This window comes from Euprymna scolopes, chromosome 32 (assembly GCF_053919585.1).
Source record: "Euprymna scolopes isolate OS-2025 chromosome 32, ASM5391958v1, whole genome shotgun sequence".
NCBI lineage: Eukaryota > Metazoa > Mollusca > Cephalopoda > Sepiida > Sepiolidae > Euprymna > Euprymna scolopes.
Window position 1 is genome coordinate 70270823 of NC_136513.1, and position 20000 is coordinate 70290822.

Below are 20000 nucleotides of genomic sequence, written 5' to 3' on the forward strand. Positions count from 1 at the left end.
ATCTTTTCATTACACAAACGACATGTTAAAATATTTTTCGTGCTGAGACTGAATTATTGTTTTCTAAGCAAGTCGCCGTTTATCAAGGCATAAAGGCCACTCGAGGATAAGAATTGAGTTTAGCAGGTAGAAGGCGGAACATTGAGTCGGTTAGTAAAGGCGGTTGTGAACTGGTCAAAATTGATTATTCAAGAGTACAGCTCAATTAGAATTTGTTTATAATGGTCTTGAAAAGAGCAAAGCAGTCAGTCTGGAAACAGCTCCGTAGTATTGGGTTCCACTGACGAGCAATTCTAAGAAATAAACTATATTCATGGAAATTTCGTTAAAACAGAGATAGTGGTTGTAGCTGAACGAGTGTTCCTTGTGAATGTTTTACAGGTGAGAAGGGCATAGATTGAAACCTTATCGATGACCTGGCCTGAAAATAACGATAGAAGAAGTAAGGAGTAAAACGAATCAATTTTTAATTGTTCGAATTATCTGTGATTTGTAATTTACTAATCAAGTCCTATCCTTGTTTTATCGTTATTTTCATGGCAGGTGCTCGTCTGAACTCCAATCTCTGGTCCCCCCTCGCCAATCTTTCACGAAAAACATCCGTCTAGCTGAATCCACTGTAAAAAATTTCCCCCACTCTATATCTGTGCCTAAATCAAAACGCGGATTCTATGAACAAAGATTCTTTCTTAGAACTGCACACCTGTGGAACTCTGTTCCGTCTGCCTGCTTCCCTCCGGACTACAACTTGGATGTCTTCAAGTCCAATGTTAACAAATTCCTAATGAACCGCCCCCTTAATTAAACACTTCACCAAATCTCCACACTAACGTAATGTACTTGCAATAACCCTTATCCCTGAGTGGCTTCCGGGCCTTGATAAGTGGTGATCACTGTATAAAAAAAAAGTCTTCGATCTCTCATTAGAGTTCTGTCTATTACACTCAGCCTCTCTCACAGAATATTATTTGACACCCCACCTTCATGTTATTCAGTTTCCATCACTCTTTTACTTTCTGTGCGTGTTCATTCACAGTCCAAGATGATAAATCTAAGTATAAAACGGATAAGTGATATCAATAACTCATTATAAACTATTAGAAATAACACTGCAACTATTAATAATATTTAACCCACAGTACAGATATAAACTATTTTTACTTAAATTAGCTTATATACAGTAAGATGGCTTCCACTAGGATTTCATTGGTCTCAAACATATTTTATTTAAAAACAAGATTTTAATTTTAAAACAATAACAGTAAACATTAAAAACAGTAAGTTATATAACTTACTGTTTTTGATGTGTATTTTTATTTTTAAAACGTATACAAAACAAGGGAAAACAACTCGACCAGGTAAATAAAGATGGCCGATATAACGAAATTAAGGCTAGAGATATCTCTAAGTGTACATGTACGAAACAATGTTGGCATATAAGTAATACTCATTTTCTCCATTAAACACACACAGTAAATAAAGCGAATTTTATTCAACTCTGCGGTCCCTGATTTTTTAGTTTTTTCCTACATACTTTTGTCAGCCTCTTTTGATGCATCGATCGTAAAAGTCCGGAGCGCGCTTTGTCACTCACGCCTCTGTCATCACTCTGAAATCGATGAACCCGTCTCCTAAGTGTACTGACATCAACTGCATCGGCTTCGTAAACGTTCAACAGACATCAGTTCATGGAGGAATTTAATTATTCACCTCTGCTTCTGACTCATGTCCAAAAAAGTGATTAATTTCACACCGTCACTATCTGCAATAGAGAGATGAAGCTTTCAGGTCATGAATGTATAAGTCCAGTCATCATAACAATGGAATTTGAAACACTCTCTGATCCAATCGGGTGGCAGAAAAAATTGGAGCCATTACTTTTGGAACGTCTTTCGAAATTTTACCTCCTCATTTTTAGTTCTTTATTCCATCCTCTCTTGACTTTATCACTCTTCCAATATCTCTCTATATGTTTAATAATAATCGTAGATGATAAAGAAAGGAAAGAATAAAAAATAATGAAAAAGTTGATGATGAACCAAAGGGAAAAGGAAAAATGGAAAATTCGAGGAAGAGAAAAGGACGTATAACTAGCAAAAAAAAAAATGACTAAATTGGAATTTCGTCAGTTTATTTCATACTAGCATTTCAGCCCGGCGTTGCCCGGGTGTTTGGAGGTGTATGTTGAGCAAAAAAAAAAAAAGGGGTCAATTTTTTTTTTACTTTGACCCCTATTATGACCCTTGAACATGTATTGTTTTGGACTCAAATCAAGTTATAAAGTTAGATCCATGTCCAAAGAACCTATATCTAAAATTTCAAGTGTTTAGACCCCAAATTATCGGAGGTGTTTGGTAGACATCTCAAAGGTCAAATCGTTGAACTTTGATCCCTTAAAAGACAAATTTCTGGCCGAAAACCGATCACAAAGATTTTCCCCAAATCTCAGTACCCTGTATATCAAATTTCGAGTCTGTAGACTAAAAATTGACAGAGTTATTTCGTAGGGAAATGTACACACATAGAAAAACAGACAGACACGCACACAGAGGCATGTTCATTTTTATAGATATACTAGCATTTCAGCCCGGTGTTGCCCGGGTATTTGGAGATGTATGTTAAGCAAAAAAAAAAAAAAAAGAAAAAAAGTGGTCAATTTTTTAACTTTGACCCCTATTATGACCCCCTTAACATTTATTTTTTGGGCTCTAATTAAGTTATTAAGTTAGATCCATGTCCAAGGAACCTATATCTAAAATTGTTTAAACCTAAAATTGTCGGAGGAGTTTGGTAGAGTTCTCAAAGGTCAAATCGTTGAAATTTCTGGCCGAAAACCGGTCACATTGATTTTCCTATAATCTCAGTACCCTGTATATAAAATTTCGTGTCTGTAGACTTAAACTTGCCAGAGTTATTGCGTAGGGAAATGTACACGCGCACACACACACACACACACACACACACACACACAGATTAAACAAAAATATATACGTACTAGCATAGGTTCCTGGCGTTGCCCAGGTATTTGGAGGTGCATGTTGAGCAAAAAAAAAAAAAAAAAAATACGCGGTTAATTTTTTATGACTTTGACCCCTATTATGTCCCCTTAACAATTATTGTTTCGGGCTCAAATTAAGTTATTAAGTTAGATCCATGTCCAAGGAACCTATATCTAAAAATTCAAGTTTTTAGACCCAAAATTGTCGGAGGAGTTTGCGTAGAATTCTCAAAGGTCAAATCGTTGAACTTTGACCCCTTAACAGCCAAATTTCTGGCCGAAAACTGATCACAAAAATTAGATCCATGTCCAAGGAACCTATATCTAAAGTTTCAAGTGTATAAACCCAAAATTGTCGGAGGGGTTTGGTAGAGTTCTCAAAGGTCAAATCGTTGAAATTTCTGGCCGAAAACTGATCACATCGATTTTCCCAAATCTCATTAACCTGTATATCAAATTTCGAGTTTGTAGACTTAAAATTGACTGAGTTCTTGCATAGAGAAATGTACACAGACAGACACACAGACAGACAGACATACACACAGACACGTTCACTTTTATAGATATGTAGATAGATAGATCGATATATAGATAGATATATAGATAGTCGATTTCGGAAATTCGCGGTTCCCTTGCTCAATCACATTAATTATCTAGATGAATATGTTGTCCAACGAGTCACGTATTTTCATAGAATTTTTTAGATGCAACTAGCCGGGAGACTCAACATTATCCATGATTGGGTGATGATCAATGAATGTTTACAATTCCCATATTTTGTAATTGTCATCGAAATCGGTAACATCGCCCATTTTTCAATCAAATCGATTAATTGCTTGCTCTAGTTGGGGACTAATCGCATTGAGATTCACACGCTTCCCTGCAGTCACTTACTCCACAATACATTATAGTCTACATTGCACTGTAAAAAAATCTGTTGGTTTTATAAATTATTTTTATATATAATGGCTTGAATTAAAGTTTAACCTGCAAAAGTTAAGTATAATGCTCCAATTGTGCTCTAAACAAACATTCATTTCAAACGCGCACGTCACATCAAAGAACCTACTTTTGATTTTATATGTCTGGCCTTACTGCTTGTGCGTAATAATGGCTTTAATATAATTTTTAAATGAAAGAGTCAAGTATCATGGTGCAATTGTTTTAAAATACAACACTCATTTCGAACGCGCTCCTGCCATATCAAAGGACATCTTATTGATTTTATATGTCGGACCTTTCTGCTTGTGCGGTAATAAAACTTCTTAAATGCACTTGTGATGTTAAGCTGTGGAAGGTGTTAATTTTGGTCAAAATCGTCTTTTCTTTCTTTCATCGGATTATTTTGATTATCGATACGTATCGAAGATATTCTGATAGAAAAGCTATCTAAGAACAATACCAGGCATATAAACTATTCTTCGTGTGAAATTCATAAAAATTGGCCCCGCCATTTTCAAGTCTATAGGGAACGAACTCGCATAGTTTCGTTTATATAATAGTAGAGACAGAGGTTGTTAAACCTGAATGAAAGGATGCTGATCCTCCCCTTCTCTCTATTTCTCAACTTTCTATTTTGCTTTCACCCTTCATTTCTTTCTTTTCTCTTATTCCCAATTTCCTTCAATTCCAGCATCTATATTGTATGCCGGTACAATTTAACACCTTAATCATTCATTTGGAAACACAGTGACGAAGGCACGCATTCTTGTCTCATTATTTTTCTGTTTTGAACCTAAATTAGAGATTTAAAAGGAAACAATGGAACTTTGGGAATGGAAGAGTCCTAGGAGAGAGAGAGAGAGAGAGAGAGAGAGAGAGAGAGAGAGAGAGAGAGAGGGATACACGCACACACACACGCACACACACACAATAAAGATATTAGTGATTAGATTTCATGAATAATGATCTTTCGGGTTGAGGCATTTCTCAGATAACAACAATGAGTGTAGAAAACCACACGATGAAAAATAATTGTCTTTTTTTTTATTTGCAAACAATTTCCGATGAGCAGACTCATATTTATCTTTCCGGCATTTTCTACTTAAAAGCCTATTTTATCATTTTTTATTTTATTTCTTTTTAATTTAATTCTGATATTAAAAACCGCCTTTTTTGTCAAATGACAACTGAAATAATTTGTTGAAGAATCGTAATTGATTTTCAATTGCATTGTTATTCTAACACAGTTAACAACCTAAACTGCAACTAGGGTTTTTTTTTTTGCATTGTCTCCTTCCCCTTAACCCCTTCTACTCTCCTCTTGCGTGTATCTTTATTTAATCACATTTATTCGGTTAATTAAAGAAACAATTTGAAATCTGAAACTTATGCATCAAAGAACACAGCAAAAGGATATGTGTCACGTTTATTGTTATGCTACACATAACGAAAGGATTTTAGTTATTTTCAAACTGACAACCAATCGCTATTTTTGCTACTGATTTTCCAAGGTTAAACTTTACCTGCTTTTCCGCAACATCAGAATTAGGAATGATAACTAAAATATCAAACAGAACTATTTTATAACTCTCTTGGCACGGTTTGAACTAAATGAGTTTCTTCCTTGAGGAATATAAAAATCAGAGACTAAATTGCTTGGAGTTGAGATTAATCTCCATTCATATATCAACAAAACTCGCCTTTTTTGAATTTGTAACTGAATTCGTTCTTAAATTGTCTATAAAATCCAGAAGGCCTATGTATATTAAGTTCTGACTGGATTTCAAAAATTTAAAGAAGACTTTTAAGACGAATTCCATGGGATTTCAAATAATTTTCTTCTCAAAGAGCTTGCACATATCCTATCATAAAAACGATTAACAAATAAATATCGAGGCACAAACCAGTAAACTTCAGGAACTCTGACCAACTTGCAGATTCCAGACAAAAAATTAACCATAATCCATTGGCTTTGCAGGTAAACTAATTTCATTTTCTTTCTTGCACGTTTATATCAACAAAAAATATCAATTTTTGTTGATGTTTGATTTTTCACAATTTCTAAAGCTATTGATTTATTTTTTAAATTATACTAAACCCTCGAAAAGCATGTGAAACTGAAAGTCAAAAACATTATCCTTCTTAGAATTATACATTTTTAAAAATACCATAAAAAATAAGTGTAGGATTTAAACAATAAACACGGAATATTAAAAAGAAAACTTCACGAAAAATAAGAAAATATATTTTTTAAAGTTTTTGTAAAAATGTACAATTGAAAAACAGATACGAGAAAATAAAGGGGAAGTAACTGTATTAAAAATGGAGGAAAGAAAGAGAAAACAGGATTTGAAATTTCCTTTAAAAATTAGCTAAAGAGAAAGAGAATGTACATAGAAACACCGTAAATATAAACTAATCATTGGTATATTTGCTTGTTTGTTTCCATTCATTTCCTCCTCTCATATATATATATATATATATGTGTCTAACTGATAGCCCAAATGAGGGCTAAACTCTAGTCTTGGATTTCCGGTTCTTTGACTGTCATGGCTCTTGTGGGCTGCGACGTTGTTTGGCTGTGGAATTTATATATATATATATATATATATATATATATATATATATATATATATATATAAGAGGCTACACGTCTGTCTGTCAGTCTCCATATTTTCAAACTCTATCTCTTCCAAAACAAAAAGTCGCAGACCGGCGCTAGGGGCTTCAAATGATTGAATTTTTTATAGACCGTTCTTTTATGGGTTTTTAGCCAGTTAAAATAGGTTTGAAGAAGTCAAAAATGGGTCAAAAATTAAAAAAAAAAAATCCTTACACATTTTGCACATTCATCTTAGTTTATTTTTAATTTTTAATCTGTTCATACGCGTGTCACATTAATACAGTAGTAATGTCACCAGCTTTGAATACTACAGTTTTGCTTTCGGTTTCGATTCTAGATGATGGCACCTGAATACTTTTTCTTTTTTTACTTTTGAAATCATGACTCTGTAATAATATATACGAAATCTGGACAAATTAAAAATATTAAGCGTATTTTACGCCCGAGCAAAGCCTTCCCCCTCGCTAGTACTTATATATATATATATTTAGAAGAGAGATACAACGTTATCCAAAATTAAATTATGATCAATATTTCACTCTCCCATATTTTAGTTGGAGACCCACCGCATTTTACCCGGAAAACGCCTTTCATGCCTCCCCGCAGTCATATAATATGCAATACATTGTAGTTTACATTGCGCTTTAGCAAATGTACGATTGATTTTATCAAATTATTCTTATATATAATTACTTGAATTAAAGTTTAAGAAAGAAAAAGCCAAGTATCATGGTTCAATTATGCTCTAAGCAAAAGCATTCATTTAAACCAATCCCTGTCACATGAAAGAACCTACTATTGATTTATATGCTGGTCCTCTCTGCTTGTGTGCTAATAAAACTTCCCAAATGCACTTGGGATGTTAGGCTGTATAAGGCGTTAACTTTAGTCAAAATCGCCTGTTTCTCCTTTCATCGTATTTCTTCGATTATCGATACTTATAAAGGACATTCCGAGACAAAGCTTATATAAGTACTCTGCCAGGCACAAAGTAATTTTTGTGAAATTAAAAAATAAAATTGAGCAAATCTCTTTCGAGTCTATAGGGAACGAACACGCACAGTTCCTTTTACATTATATATATATATATATATATATATATAATATTTAATAATTATTATAGTAAATAATTATATATATATTTAATAATTATTATAGTAAATAATTATATATATAATATATATATATATATATATATGACTTGTTCATTTAATCACATAAATTAATATACGAAAGTATAGATTTATGCGTTAAGTATTTACTTCAACAATGCTCAATGCGTAGGTAGAGCTAGGTAGTAAGTTATAATATATATATGGCGTCATATATATTTTATAACTTATTATATACATATATTTATTAATCATTATAGTAAATAATTAAATACATATGCATATAATATTTAATAATTATTATAGTAAATAATTATATATATATATATGTATTAATAACATTGATAGTATTGGCTTACTGTATGGTCTCCGACTTGATGCTATATAGAATTTAATTTTCTTTTTTATGGCAACTCATGGTTGCCGAGAGCTGCAAGTCAAATGTGACTGTGATTGGGTAAGAATCTTTCGAACAGCAATAATAATCTCCTACATAGAATATTGCAAAAAGTATTAAACATTAAATGATTTATGCGTTTATTGTGTGTGTGCTGTGTGTGTTCTGGGTGTGTGTGTGTGTGTTGTGTGTGTATGTGTGTGTGTATGTGTGTGTGTATGTGTGTGTTGTGTTACAGAAGATCAAAAAAATCGGACTTCTCAACTTGACTGATAATGGTATGCAATGTTTGAAAAGTCGTTGATTTGATCTCATGTTTTTTACTTAATATTTTGCTCTTATTTTGATTTCTTAGAATAGAAACTTGTTAGAATTCTTTCTACCAACCTTACCAACACACACACACACACACACACACACACACACACACACACACACACAAATATTTAACTAAGCATTTTCTCATATATACATACAAAGTGAGTGCGGTGTGATTGTTTTGGGAATGATTTCATCTGAAGGAGTTGGTTCTAATATCAGTGCTGGAATTTACAAAAGACTTCTTCCGCGATATTGTGTACGAAGATGGCACCAAAATCTTTATGAATTTTCTATTTTCATGCATGACACTTCGCACTGCCAAAAGGCTTAGAAAGTTATTTTCATTTCGATCCTCGATTGTTGATAAACATATATACAGAAACGATAGTAGTGAATGCTTTGCAAAATAAAGCGTGTTCTCAAATAACATACAGTTTTAAGATAGATGGTTCATTCTTCTATTCAAACGGTTTGTCCATAGTCCACTTCGACAGAATTAGCTGCTCGTCTGTCTGAAATCGTAGTTATGATGTGGCAGCTGTCTTGTCTGTATCTTCCTTTCTCCACTGGTTACTGTTTGATGTTTACTCATTGTACAGCACTATGGTATTACACGTAAGCTTCCCACTGCCCACCCTTCGCAAAGGAGATGATGAAGATGTCGATTTAAAAAAGCGACCGAAACCAATCAGATTATTTGTTTATTTTCTCTTAATTAACTTTAAGCTTACGTGGATAATGTCTCATCTTAACCTTATTTTACACACTCGCATCTAAATATTGCTATATTGTTAAAGAAGATAATGCGTGGGAGGAAACTACTCTATATCACGATTACTTGGTCGACGATTGATAGACGGGTCACTGAGTTAATTGCAGATTCGTTCTCAATAAATATCATCTGTTTCTTTTTAGCATAACTCAATCCCAAAACCGAGAGTTTATGTGTGATTAACATATGAAAATTCATCGATGATGACTCCGATAAGTCTCAAGAGACAATGGATACCCCCTGTAAGGGTAGCTGCGCGTGTAATTGTGAGGCAAGGCTTGAGCAATCCCCAACCACACTTCTTCTGAATCGGCACCGTTTTAATCCAGTGACAAGGAGAAATAAAGGACGACTGGAAACAATTCTGAGATACAACACTTGGAATTATTTAATGGTCACCCATTTTAGTACTGATTAAGCTCAACATTGCTTAACTTCGGTGATCTAACGGGAACCGGTGTGTCTGTGATTATGCTGTATAACCTAGGCTTATTATTATTATTATTATTATTATTATTATTATTATTTACCCAGATATAGAGGATAATATATGCATTAGTAATTATTGTAGTACTTGACATTATTATATTTGAGAAAGCTTTACTTATGCGTATTTGAAAATGAAACGCGATAAAATTGAAGTGAAATAGACATTATATTGTTACGATATTTCGAAATAAGATCCCTTTCTCAAGTAGAAGTGAGAACAGTATTTTTGTCGTTTACTCCCCTTTTTCTCCCTATCTTTTGTTCGCTGGTATCCGATCTGACACGTGATATAAATGCCGCGTTTAAGAAAATTGAATTTTTTCCGGCTTTATCTGTTGTTGAAATGGTTCTCCAAATATAGCAACAAACTTCGGTCCTGCATAGAATTAACAAGAATTTAAGTCAGTAATTGGAGTGTATATACCTGTATGACAACTCAAGGATTGTAAGGATGACTCAAAGGTTTATCTGCTGGTGCAAGTCTCTGTTATGGCCAAAGATTATCTGTTGGCTCGGGTCTCTATGATGACCCAAACTTAAGTAATCGTTAACAGAGTAATTTTTACCTTTTCTCTTGCCCTGATCTTGATATTTGATATAAATATCCCAAAATTAAATCAGTTTCAAGTTAGGTCAAGTCTGATACGCTGACCAAGTTTAGTGCTGGTTGTATCTAACGATGTAGACGTTGAACTGCATAAAAATTCTACCGTAAACATAACGTCCTTAGCAAAGTTAATAAATAATGGGGTCACTTTACCCAAACCAACCAATGCATTGTAACACTTCTATGTTTAGCCAAATTGAATTACTATTTTTGAAGAATGATTTCAACAACAGATAAAACTAAAAATTTAACGCTCTTAAACGCAGAATTAATAGCACGTGTAAGATCGGCTATCAAGTAACTGGACATCTATAATATAAATCTCACCTGTCTGTTTAAATGTATGTATGTATGTATGTATGTCTCGTAAAACTTTCGACAGAGGCGACGGATTTTCACGAGATCGGTATCATTTTGAAACTCCACCCTTCGGACGACAAAAATCGAAAAATTGGCTAAAGACATTAATTCCTTAACCCTCAACTGGACACTTTTATACAAGGGGTCGCTTTTTTCGCCAATATTTCCGAAAGTCATTGCCTCTGTTCGATTGTCTAACCTTAATTTAAACCTACGCCACTTTCGGTTTGGCGATGAGTGCAACAGCTAACGCGTCACGTTGTTTTTTCACTTTCTTTTTCCCATTCGCGGTACGGGTTCGAGTCTGCCTGCCTGCTACTACATTTTTGCGCTCGCCCCCCCCTTTTTGCTCAACCAACACCCTTACACACACCTCCACTTAGTTTTCCGCCTTCGCATCATGGGTTAGAGCATACCTGCCTACTGCAACTTAAAAAAAAAAATTTTGCTCAACACACACCTACAAACAGGCACTCAGGTTAGTCTACAAAATAAAATACAATGTTGTACTGTTTTTAGACAGATCACCATAAGCCTATATATTCTAAAACTGCATTACACAGAACACTTGCATGCGTATATTTTGATTAATAGGCGGAATAATAATTTCATGGGATATCCTTTCTCGGCCGACATCCATAAAAATATATAGGACGTTTTACTGTTTTTAATATTTAATTTATGACTTAAAAACTATAGAATACAAAAATGCTGTAATATACGGTCATATATTTAGAGTTCGATAGGAGTACATGAGATTTCGCATTCATTCCTAATGCCGAGTGTTCCACGAAATGGATCAGCCCATGAATTTACTGAAATTATTTTAATATATCTGCACTTCTCCTACCAAATTGATCTTAAGCACATCCTTTGAACCCTCTTCCAAAATTGAATCTTATAAAATGTTTTGTTTTTTAATTACATAAAAATGTAATATAGTGAGTGAATTTCGGTCATTTTTTTAAGTCAATCCCGGGCAATGCGGGGTTTCCTGCTGCATTTGAGTTTACATTTTTTCATTTTTTATTTATATTAAAATTTGCTTTCTTTTATTTTGTTTTGTAGATTTTTGAAGTTACTCACCCCCTTGAAGAGAAGTCCAGGAGCCACACCTCTTACTGCCCACCAACCACAAATCTACGTCATTATACTCCAAAACAAAATCTCATGAGCCTGCCACTTTTTAAACGGCACTCCTTACTGCCAAACAAATTCGCAATTCTTGTATTTTTAAACCTCAAATTTAAGATAAATCAACAGTTGTTTTTTAACAAGTGTGATCCCAATTTATTATAGAGAAACAGAAATAAATGTAAGCAGTGTCCGGAGGTAAACGATCATTTATTAACTGACCACCGGTCAGTCTACGAATTGTTACAGTCGTAACAGATGCAGACAGTTTGACTTATTTTCCCAGCATTTTTTTTATTTATTTATTTTGATATTGGCTGCGAAAGTACTTTTTTCTAAGAGAGTGGACCCAGCTATTCAAGAGGCAATCCAAATAAAGTGGGGATAAAAAAGGCGAACGAAAACATAACAAAAAACAATCAAGTAAATAACGATCAAAATAAGAGAGAAAAAGAGAGAAAGAGAATAAAGGTGTGTGGGAAAGAAAGAAAGATATATTAAAAAAAGAGAGCGCAATATTAGAAAAGGCAGTAAGGCGGAAGTGACAATTGAGGAAATTGGCAAAAGCTCTTAATCAGTTGAAGAACTTTAAAAAAAAAAGAAAAGAATTAGAAAAGAGAGAAGAAAAAGAGCGTGGCTACTAGTTGAGCATTTGTGAGTTTTTACGTCGTTCAAATCATCAAGTTAGTCATTTAGCCGATGTGCAGCTTTGGTAGCAGTACAACAATTAACAACAATTTGCTTTGCCAGTTCAAGATTTATTGCGACTACGTTTAAAACAAGGAAAATCGCAACATCCCCGAAACGCAATATTATAGAACCGAATTGGATTTAAAATATTTTTTTCATTGCAAAAATGGACTTTTGTGATTCTTAGAAATCAATTTTACGTAAAATTATATATTTTTGTATCTTTCAACTCGACTGGTGCTAACTTCTTACCTGGTGCAGGTTAAATTCTAATTGATACAAAATGACATGAACATCTAAATGCGTTTCTTGAATACACTTCATAAGAAAAAGTCATTCAACTGCATTCGACAGATCCTACCACGTGACCCGATTGGAATTTCTACGACTATTTTTAAAAGAGAAACATGACACCTGGAGGATAATTTTATTACTTCAAATACGAACGTGTCTTTTGATAGTCTAACATACACAGGAAAACGATTACACACTTACATGACATATGCACAACTACGTACACACATACTGAACTTTTATACAAACATATTAAAAACATTGTCACCCTCTCTATCTCTATCTCTCTCTATATATATATATACCTATGCATTTGCATATAATCATATAAAGCGCATTTTGCATACACTTGAATTTTTACAATTATCTATATTTTTATATAATATTTTATTTAAAAAAAAATATATATATACTTAAAATCCGTCTCCATTCATCAAATAATTTAACACGACTGTTTGTTTCCGTGACCAACGAGCCGCCATGATTAATCCAGAGAAGGACTGTAATGTATCGCTGGTTTATTTCGACTGGAACGCGCAGCACTACATTCTATCTGTGCTCATCTCCCTCTATGCAATCATCGGCAGTGTAGGCAATGTCCTTATTCTAATCGTGTATCTAAAGAAGCAGGATCACAAGACGAGCAGCACGTTCATCCGGGTGCTCGCCCTACTCGACTTGTGTGTCTGTATGTTTGTCATGCCCTACACCATCATATATGAATTGCACGGGGTCACCTCCGACGCAATCTGTCGGAGTTTCGAAGTTATTCGGCATTTCTGTATCATGGCGTCCAACGCTTCGCTTGTTGCTATCGCCTTTGAACGCTGCATTGCCGTCCGTCGACCAACACGGCGCCTTACGTTAACCCAAGTCAACAAAGGGATGATAGTGATCGTCCTTATCAGTATTGTCCTTGCCATTCCGTCTGTTTTTATATTTGCCGTTGTTCCGGGTGGCTACGTGGTTACTGATGGCAACTGTACCGTTGAGGAAATCCAGGCGTTGAACCAACCCTTTTGTCATTTCACAATGTCGTTTTTGGGTGAAATCGGAACTCGTTCATACCAAGCCCTCCTAAGCCTTTCTTACTGCACAGCCTGTATTGCGATTGTGGTTCTTTACACACTCATTTACAGTACCTTGTGGAAAAAGGCTCAACTCCGAAAGAAATTATCCAACCCGCTCGGCCTGCCGTCAAGTTCAACCAGCAGCAATGGTGGTTCGGGTTCTGATCGCTCTAATCAAAGCGTAAGCGACGAAAAAAAGAAATACTTTGAGGACATGCCTGACGTTAATGGATGTACCCTTAACAACGCTCGCAAAATCAACACGCCGGTCGATTCGGATATTGATTCAGGGGTACCCGGTTCGAACGGCAGTAACGACATGTCGACGACAAAGAAAAAGCATCTTCAAAATCACGAATCTTGCAAGACTCAAGGGAAGTTCACTGACAGACGCCGCAGCATGCATCATAATCGGACTGCAAAGATGTTATTCTTATGCACCATCATTTACATCGTTTCTTGGGTACCGTTCTGGTTAGACATTTTTGGAATTACCGATAGCCTTATTTTGAGATACCTGTTTTTTCTTGGTAATGCTAGTAATCCGATTGTCTACGGAATCGTCAACGATCGTGTACGGGAAGAAATTTGCAAACTCTTCCGTCGCAGAAGACGAAGCGGATATCCTTGAACAATCAAACATTAAAAAAAAAAACATTTTAGAAGGGAAAAAAAGAAAACAAAAAGGTTTGATACAAAAAACTTTTACTTATTTGGTTCGCATTATTATTAGTATTATTATCTGCCAAATTTCAAAAGAAATTTCTCTAAACTGAAATGATGTGAATGTATATTTTATGGCTGTAAATAGACATGTAAATATTTCGGTCTATTTTGTCTCACAACCTCTTATTATATCATCATTAATTTTTTTCTCTTAATTTCTATTTCTCCTAATCTTAATTTAAACCGCCGGTCGGTCAAATAATTTTATAAAGAGGTTTTAGCTAATAATATACTTTTTTTTTATTTATTATAACCAACGGTTTTCCAACAATTTTATCAGTGTTTCTGATTATATAAAAACACTTATGAAATTTTATGCATGAACGAGTCATGTAGTTTTTGTGTGGGATTAATACAAAGTTAATGAGATTAACCGTATTATTCAGTTTGGGCAAATTTCAAACAAAAATCTTCCCCAAAAATTAAATGGGACAAATTTGTGCACATTTGAAATCAAATCAAAATGAAAAAAAAAATATGGTCAGAAGAATTATCTGCCCTTGTAAAATCACACAGCATTCGATTAAATCTCAGGTGATGTAACTAAACTGATGCAAAGCCATCATTCAGTACGAAATCTGTTAATGTTGTTAATATTGACAGGACCTCAGCAAACTAGTTTTACTAATCCATCCATTACTTATAAATCCGCTTGCTTTGTCAATGATAATGTGATATCACAATCGCACATAGGTATGTGTCAGGGTGATATCACATTATAGTATGGTTATATATATATATATATATATATATATATATATATATATATATATATATATATATATATATATATATAATTTCTTAAAATTTCAGTTTATACCTCCAATTCAACATTACACTGAGTTTCATGCCCCCAACGGAGAATGGTCAGATATTGGTTATGTTGTGGTTTTTGTTTTAAATAATAAGTAGACCATATTATAAGGAACATTGCTTTTAATGTCATGGAACCCAGTGTAATTTTATACACATTCAAAGTAAACGACTTTGTTAATTGACGGGTAAAAATAAGTTGGCTTATTACGTTAGACATTTAGCTGCTGAGTTCATGTTTTTGCGTTTTATTACAATGAGTAATATTTTGTGTTAAATCGGAGAGTTATATGTACTATTTTTTATAACAATGAAAGTGACTTCTTACTATACTTCATTAGATGTGTATAGTAAAATGTGTGACTGCTGTTATTCAATACAAACTCTGTGCTCAGATGTATAAACGGTCACACTTATATTGATAAACTGGTGCTTGTGAAGCTTAGTAATCTGTTAAACCAAAGCACTTCAGGTGAAAGTGTTAGTAATGACCTGCGTGTCATGTCGAAATGTATATAAATTCCAAAAATAACGAAAAAGGATTCAGTAAATGATGTGTAAATTAAATTTTAAAATAAATTTCGTTCCAAGATCTTGTGATTAAAAATGGCAATACGTATTTATATAGTCAAAGTAATCAATTGCAATTATCTCACCCTTGATCTAACGAACTATTAAAGATTAAAACACGCAATAAAACTCTATAAATCACTGAACTCTATAATTTTTTATTTTATTTGTAATTATGTTTCTACTTGATCATTTTTCGCAATTTTTGGAATTTATAGTAATTTCAACATGATATGTAAGCACTAATGTTTTCACCCGAAATGCGTTGGTTTTAAAGATCACCAATCTACACAAGCACGAATAGACTTCTGATGATTTAACGATCTATAAAACTGCAGCGAAGTAATAAATAACATTTATTATTGTCATTGTTATAAAACCGTATATAAATGTATATTGAGTCATTTGTAAGCTTTGATGTCTTGATTTAGCTTCGTTCCGACGTTAAAAGTTAATTTTCATGTTATATGTGCGTTGCTTGACTTACATCGATAAGTCGAGGTTTTGAACTGTACGATTTATTCAGAGCCAACCTATCATATCTATTATTGACAGGTACGACTTCTTCAGAGCCAACCTATCATATCTATTCAGACAGGTTAATTTATGATTGGCTCTGAGGATGTCGCACAAACAAGAGCCTTGATTTATCAATGCAAGCCGAACAACTCACTAATATAAACCAGCTCTACCAATAAGTAATTTAATACCGAACAATTTTGAGTAATATATATATATATATATATATATATATATATATATATATATATATATATATATATATATAGAGAGAGAGAGAGAGAGATAGACATTTGATTGAAAACGGCAGAGTTATTCCTTTTTCCAATCTTGTTGGATATCTTTTCTATTTGCCGACCGCTCGGCAAATAGAAAAGATATCCAACAAGATTGGAAAAAGGAATAACTGCCGTTTTCAATCAAATGTCTCTCTCTCTCTCTCTCTCTCTCTCTCTATATATATATATATATATATATATATATATATATATATATATATATATAATCAATCAAATGTGTCTAAATATATATAGTGATTGCTACTGTTTTACAGTATGACATTTCGACTTGATTGTCCTCTCTATAGCGCAAAAAGCAAATGGCTCAGCAGCAAAGATTTACCTTTTAAAAGTATTACTGCAGATATAACACCCAACCTGCACACAGATTTTTAGGAACATTATTGACAATATTTCGTCATCAAACTATCAAATTTTCAAGACAAAAATTTTCAAAACGCAAGATGAAATATTTCACCTCAACTTTACCTCAATTAAAAACGCTGGTTAACAGTAATATACTGCACAGTGACAGGCCCAAGTATATGCCTTATTGGATTATTCCTTTCCACGTGTTGTGTTTGATTCTTCAACGGAAGGACAAAAATAAGCCAAATATATATTTAAATTGGAATCCCGCTATATTTTTTACCGCATTTTACGCATTTGATTCTCTGCGAAGAATTTAGTCAAGCTCTGATCGCTACATCTTCCCGTGAAAGTTGCAGTGAACAAGCTAACGCCATCTTTTTTTTTATGTCGAACACTCCGTTAATTACAGAAAAACCTGCCAAGCCCGATTAATTTCTATGCTATTCTATAATGGAATCTACACTCAAAAGTCCTTATGATCTGTTTTTGTAACCAAGAGTCATGGAAAAAATAATAGATATTTTGTAACCCACATAAGAACGTTAACTTTACACCACACTCTAAAATACTGGTGCTATGCCATTCTAACATTACATCACTCGGTGACCCTCGTAACTTAATGTTTTTTAAGCTATGTCGTTGATGTAATGATATATACAATTTTGATTACACTTTAACGATCATTGCGTCTGCCCGGTATAAGACGTAATGACCCATGCAGTGTAATTATTATATTCTTATTTTATGTATAAAGGTGCTGAATTATGAAGTGATCGTTTGATTAAACTGATCTACAAAGTGATGTTCTTATTTTATTTTATTTTGCTAATATAAACCTGGTAACCACTATTTCTGAACCTATCACGTTATTTTTTTTAAAACTTCACGCCGTCTTTTTTTCCGTAACAATTCGGAGGTTTCCGGGAGTCTTATCATTTTTGTTTCGCTTTATTATGTTTTGGAATGTCGTGTTTTTACCAAATATTTTTGAAAAAAGTGTTTTGAAAGTTAATTTTTATTATAACGATATCGTTTGGTCAATAAATTATTAAATTTGACCAAAGTTTTCTAAAATTATATTTTTTATTCGATATTTGCTTTCAAGGCGTCCAAAATAAATAACTTTCTATTGGGCATCTTAAATGCTTTCAAATTCCTTTCAAATTTCGAAGAATCGCAAACTATTTTTTTTTTAAATATTAAGAGAAGATTAAAGTGTCTGAAGTATTTACGGATAAAATGGAATGCGATTTGTGTTTTGATTTTCATAATTTAATTTTTTTTTTCAAATAAAATTTTTTAAAAATCGTTTTATTCATACTATTTCATTTGTTATTCCAATAAATATTCGATTAATATTAAAATAAAGATTACGATCTAATGTGTAAGTTGCAAAAACAATGCGAATACAAATGCCATTGGCGCGCGTGAAGTTGCCTTTGATTTTATCTAAAGAAAAAATGTGTTAATTTTATAGACTAAATTTAAACTGCTGTTTTTGCCTTCGGGCCGGGATCAAAGTGTAGTATCTGTCTGCAGATGCTGCACTTAAGGTAATTTGTCTCAGTCAATGGAGAGGAAACCCTCTATACTGGAACAATTATTTTTGGTAACCAGAGTGCCCCCTTTTTGTCTACCTTTAGGGGAGCTAGTTTTTACCTCACATAAAAAACGGCCTTGTGCCTTGGTGGGGAAGCAAATAAATACATAAAGTTATATTTTTCCGATAGAAATAAAGCTGTATTATAGAATAATAATTGCAGAGAAACGTTGGCAAAACTAAATGCAACTGTAATGTATATGATGCAACAGATGCAATTTTTTTGATAGAATATTTAAATAAGTGCGGTTTACATCTGAAGAGTTCGAATGCAAAACGCAATAAAAGCCATGTTCAAACTTGAGAAGCTATCACCACAAAACGTGTTGTATCATTTCACAACTCTACGATATCTACAAATTATGTTTCACATAATGTTATCGGCATAACTTTTCTTTTGATTGTAATTAAAAAAAAAAGTTTTTTCAATGAAATCTAGATTTGCTATGTTCGAGTTTTTTGTTGGTTTTCTTCTCAATTTATAGAAAAATTGATTTACCGCGTTTTGCATTAACACTTTTTGTTTGTTTACAGAAGTAGATATGTGTATCTCGAAATGTAATATTATTGCGGTAAATTCTATCTAAAATCAGGCATTGTAATCTGGCGTTTGAGTTTCAGATTTCAGATATAGTATTCGTTCTCATCCTACTCTTCTGCTTGCATCAATGTTTTTTTTATTAACTTGTTTTATTAATTGTGAACTTACATTATACCACATACATCAAATCACACAATGGATTTCATTACTGATCAAGTATTGATTAAAAAAAACTGCATAAACAATATTTGTTCATATTGCAAAGTAACCCGAGCAGTCAAAGTAATTATAAGCTGTAGAAAATAATAACATATGAAAAAAAACATGTACATACATCAAACTTTATTATTTGGACAAAATATTTTTGACTGTTCTGCTACATCTAACTCACCCTGCATAATGCATCATCATTACATCAGTGGAGAACAACGAAGAAATAAGTTTCACGTGTAAATTATTTAAAAAAAAAATGAGAGGCAAAATGCTCTGGAACTGCCTGTGTTTGTACAAAATAAAAAATAAAAACGAACATAAAGGGATATTTTTATTGTCCCAACATATTTGTTTATTGTGTATTAATATATTAAAAAAAAAGGGGGTGGGGAATATTGTCACCATTATTAAATAATGACTTTGTATATATTGATTATCTCCCTTTGATTTTTCGCTTTGGATTTTCATATATAAAAAAATCAAAATAGAAATCTGATTTTTTGTTTTTCTTTGTCTTTCTGATATAAACAGGCATGAAAGAAGTGAATTAAAAAAAAAA

At 33.2% G+C, this 20000-nt stretch overlaps 1 protein-coding gene across 2 annotated transcripts in view; it reads left to right on the forward strand.

The window, feature by feature from the left end:
• Positions 1 to 16729, forward strand: part of LOC145256419 (5-hydroxytryptamine receptor 2B-like) — a 113822-nt gene extending 97093 nt beyond the window's left edge. For both annotated transcript variants that reach the window (XM_080115297.1, XM_080115298.1), the window contains exon 2: positions 11690 to 16729. In XM_080115297.1, coding sequence (XP_079971423.1) covers positions 13220 to 14440 — 1221 coding nt within the window. In that variant the 5' untranslated portion in view covers positions 11690 to 13219 and the 3' untranslated portion in view covers positions 14441 to 16729. The remainder of the gene's footprint in view (positions 1 to 11689) is intronic.
• Positions 16730 to 20000: the final 3271 nt, after the last annotated feature.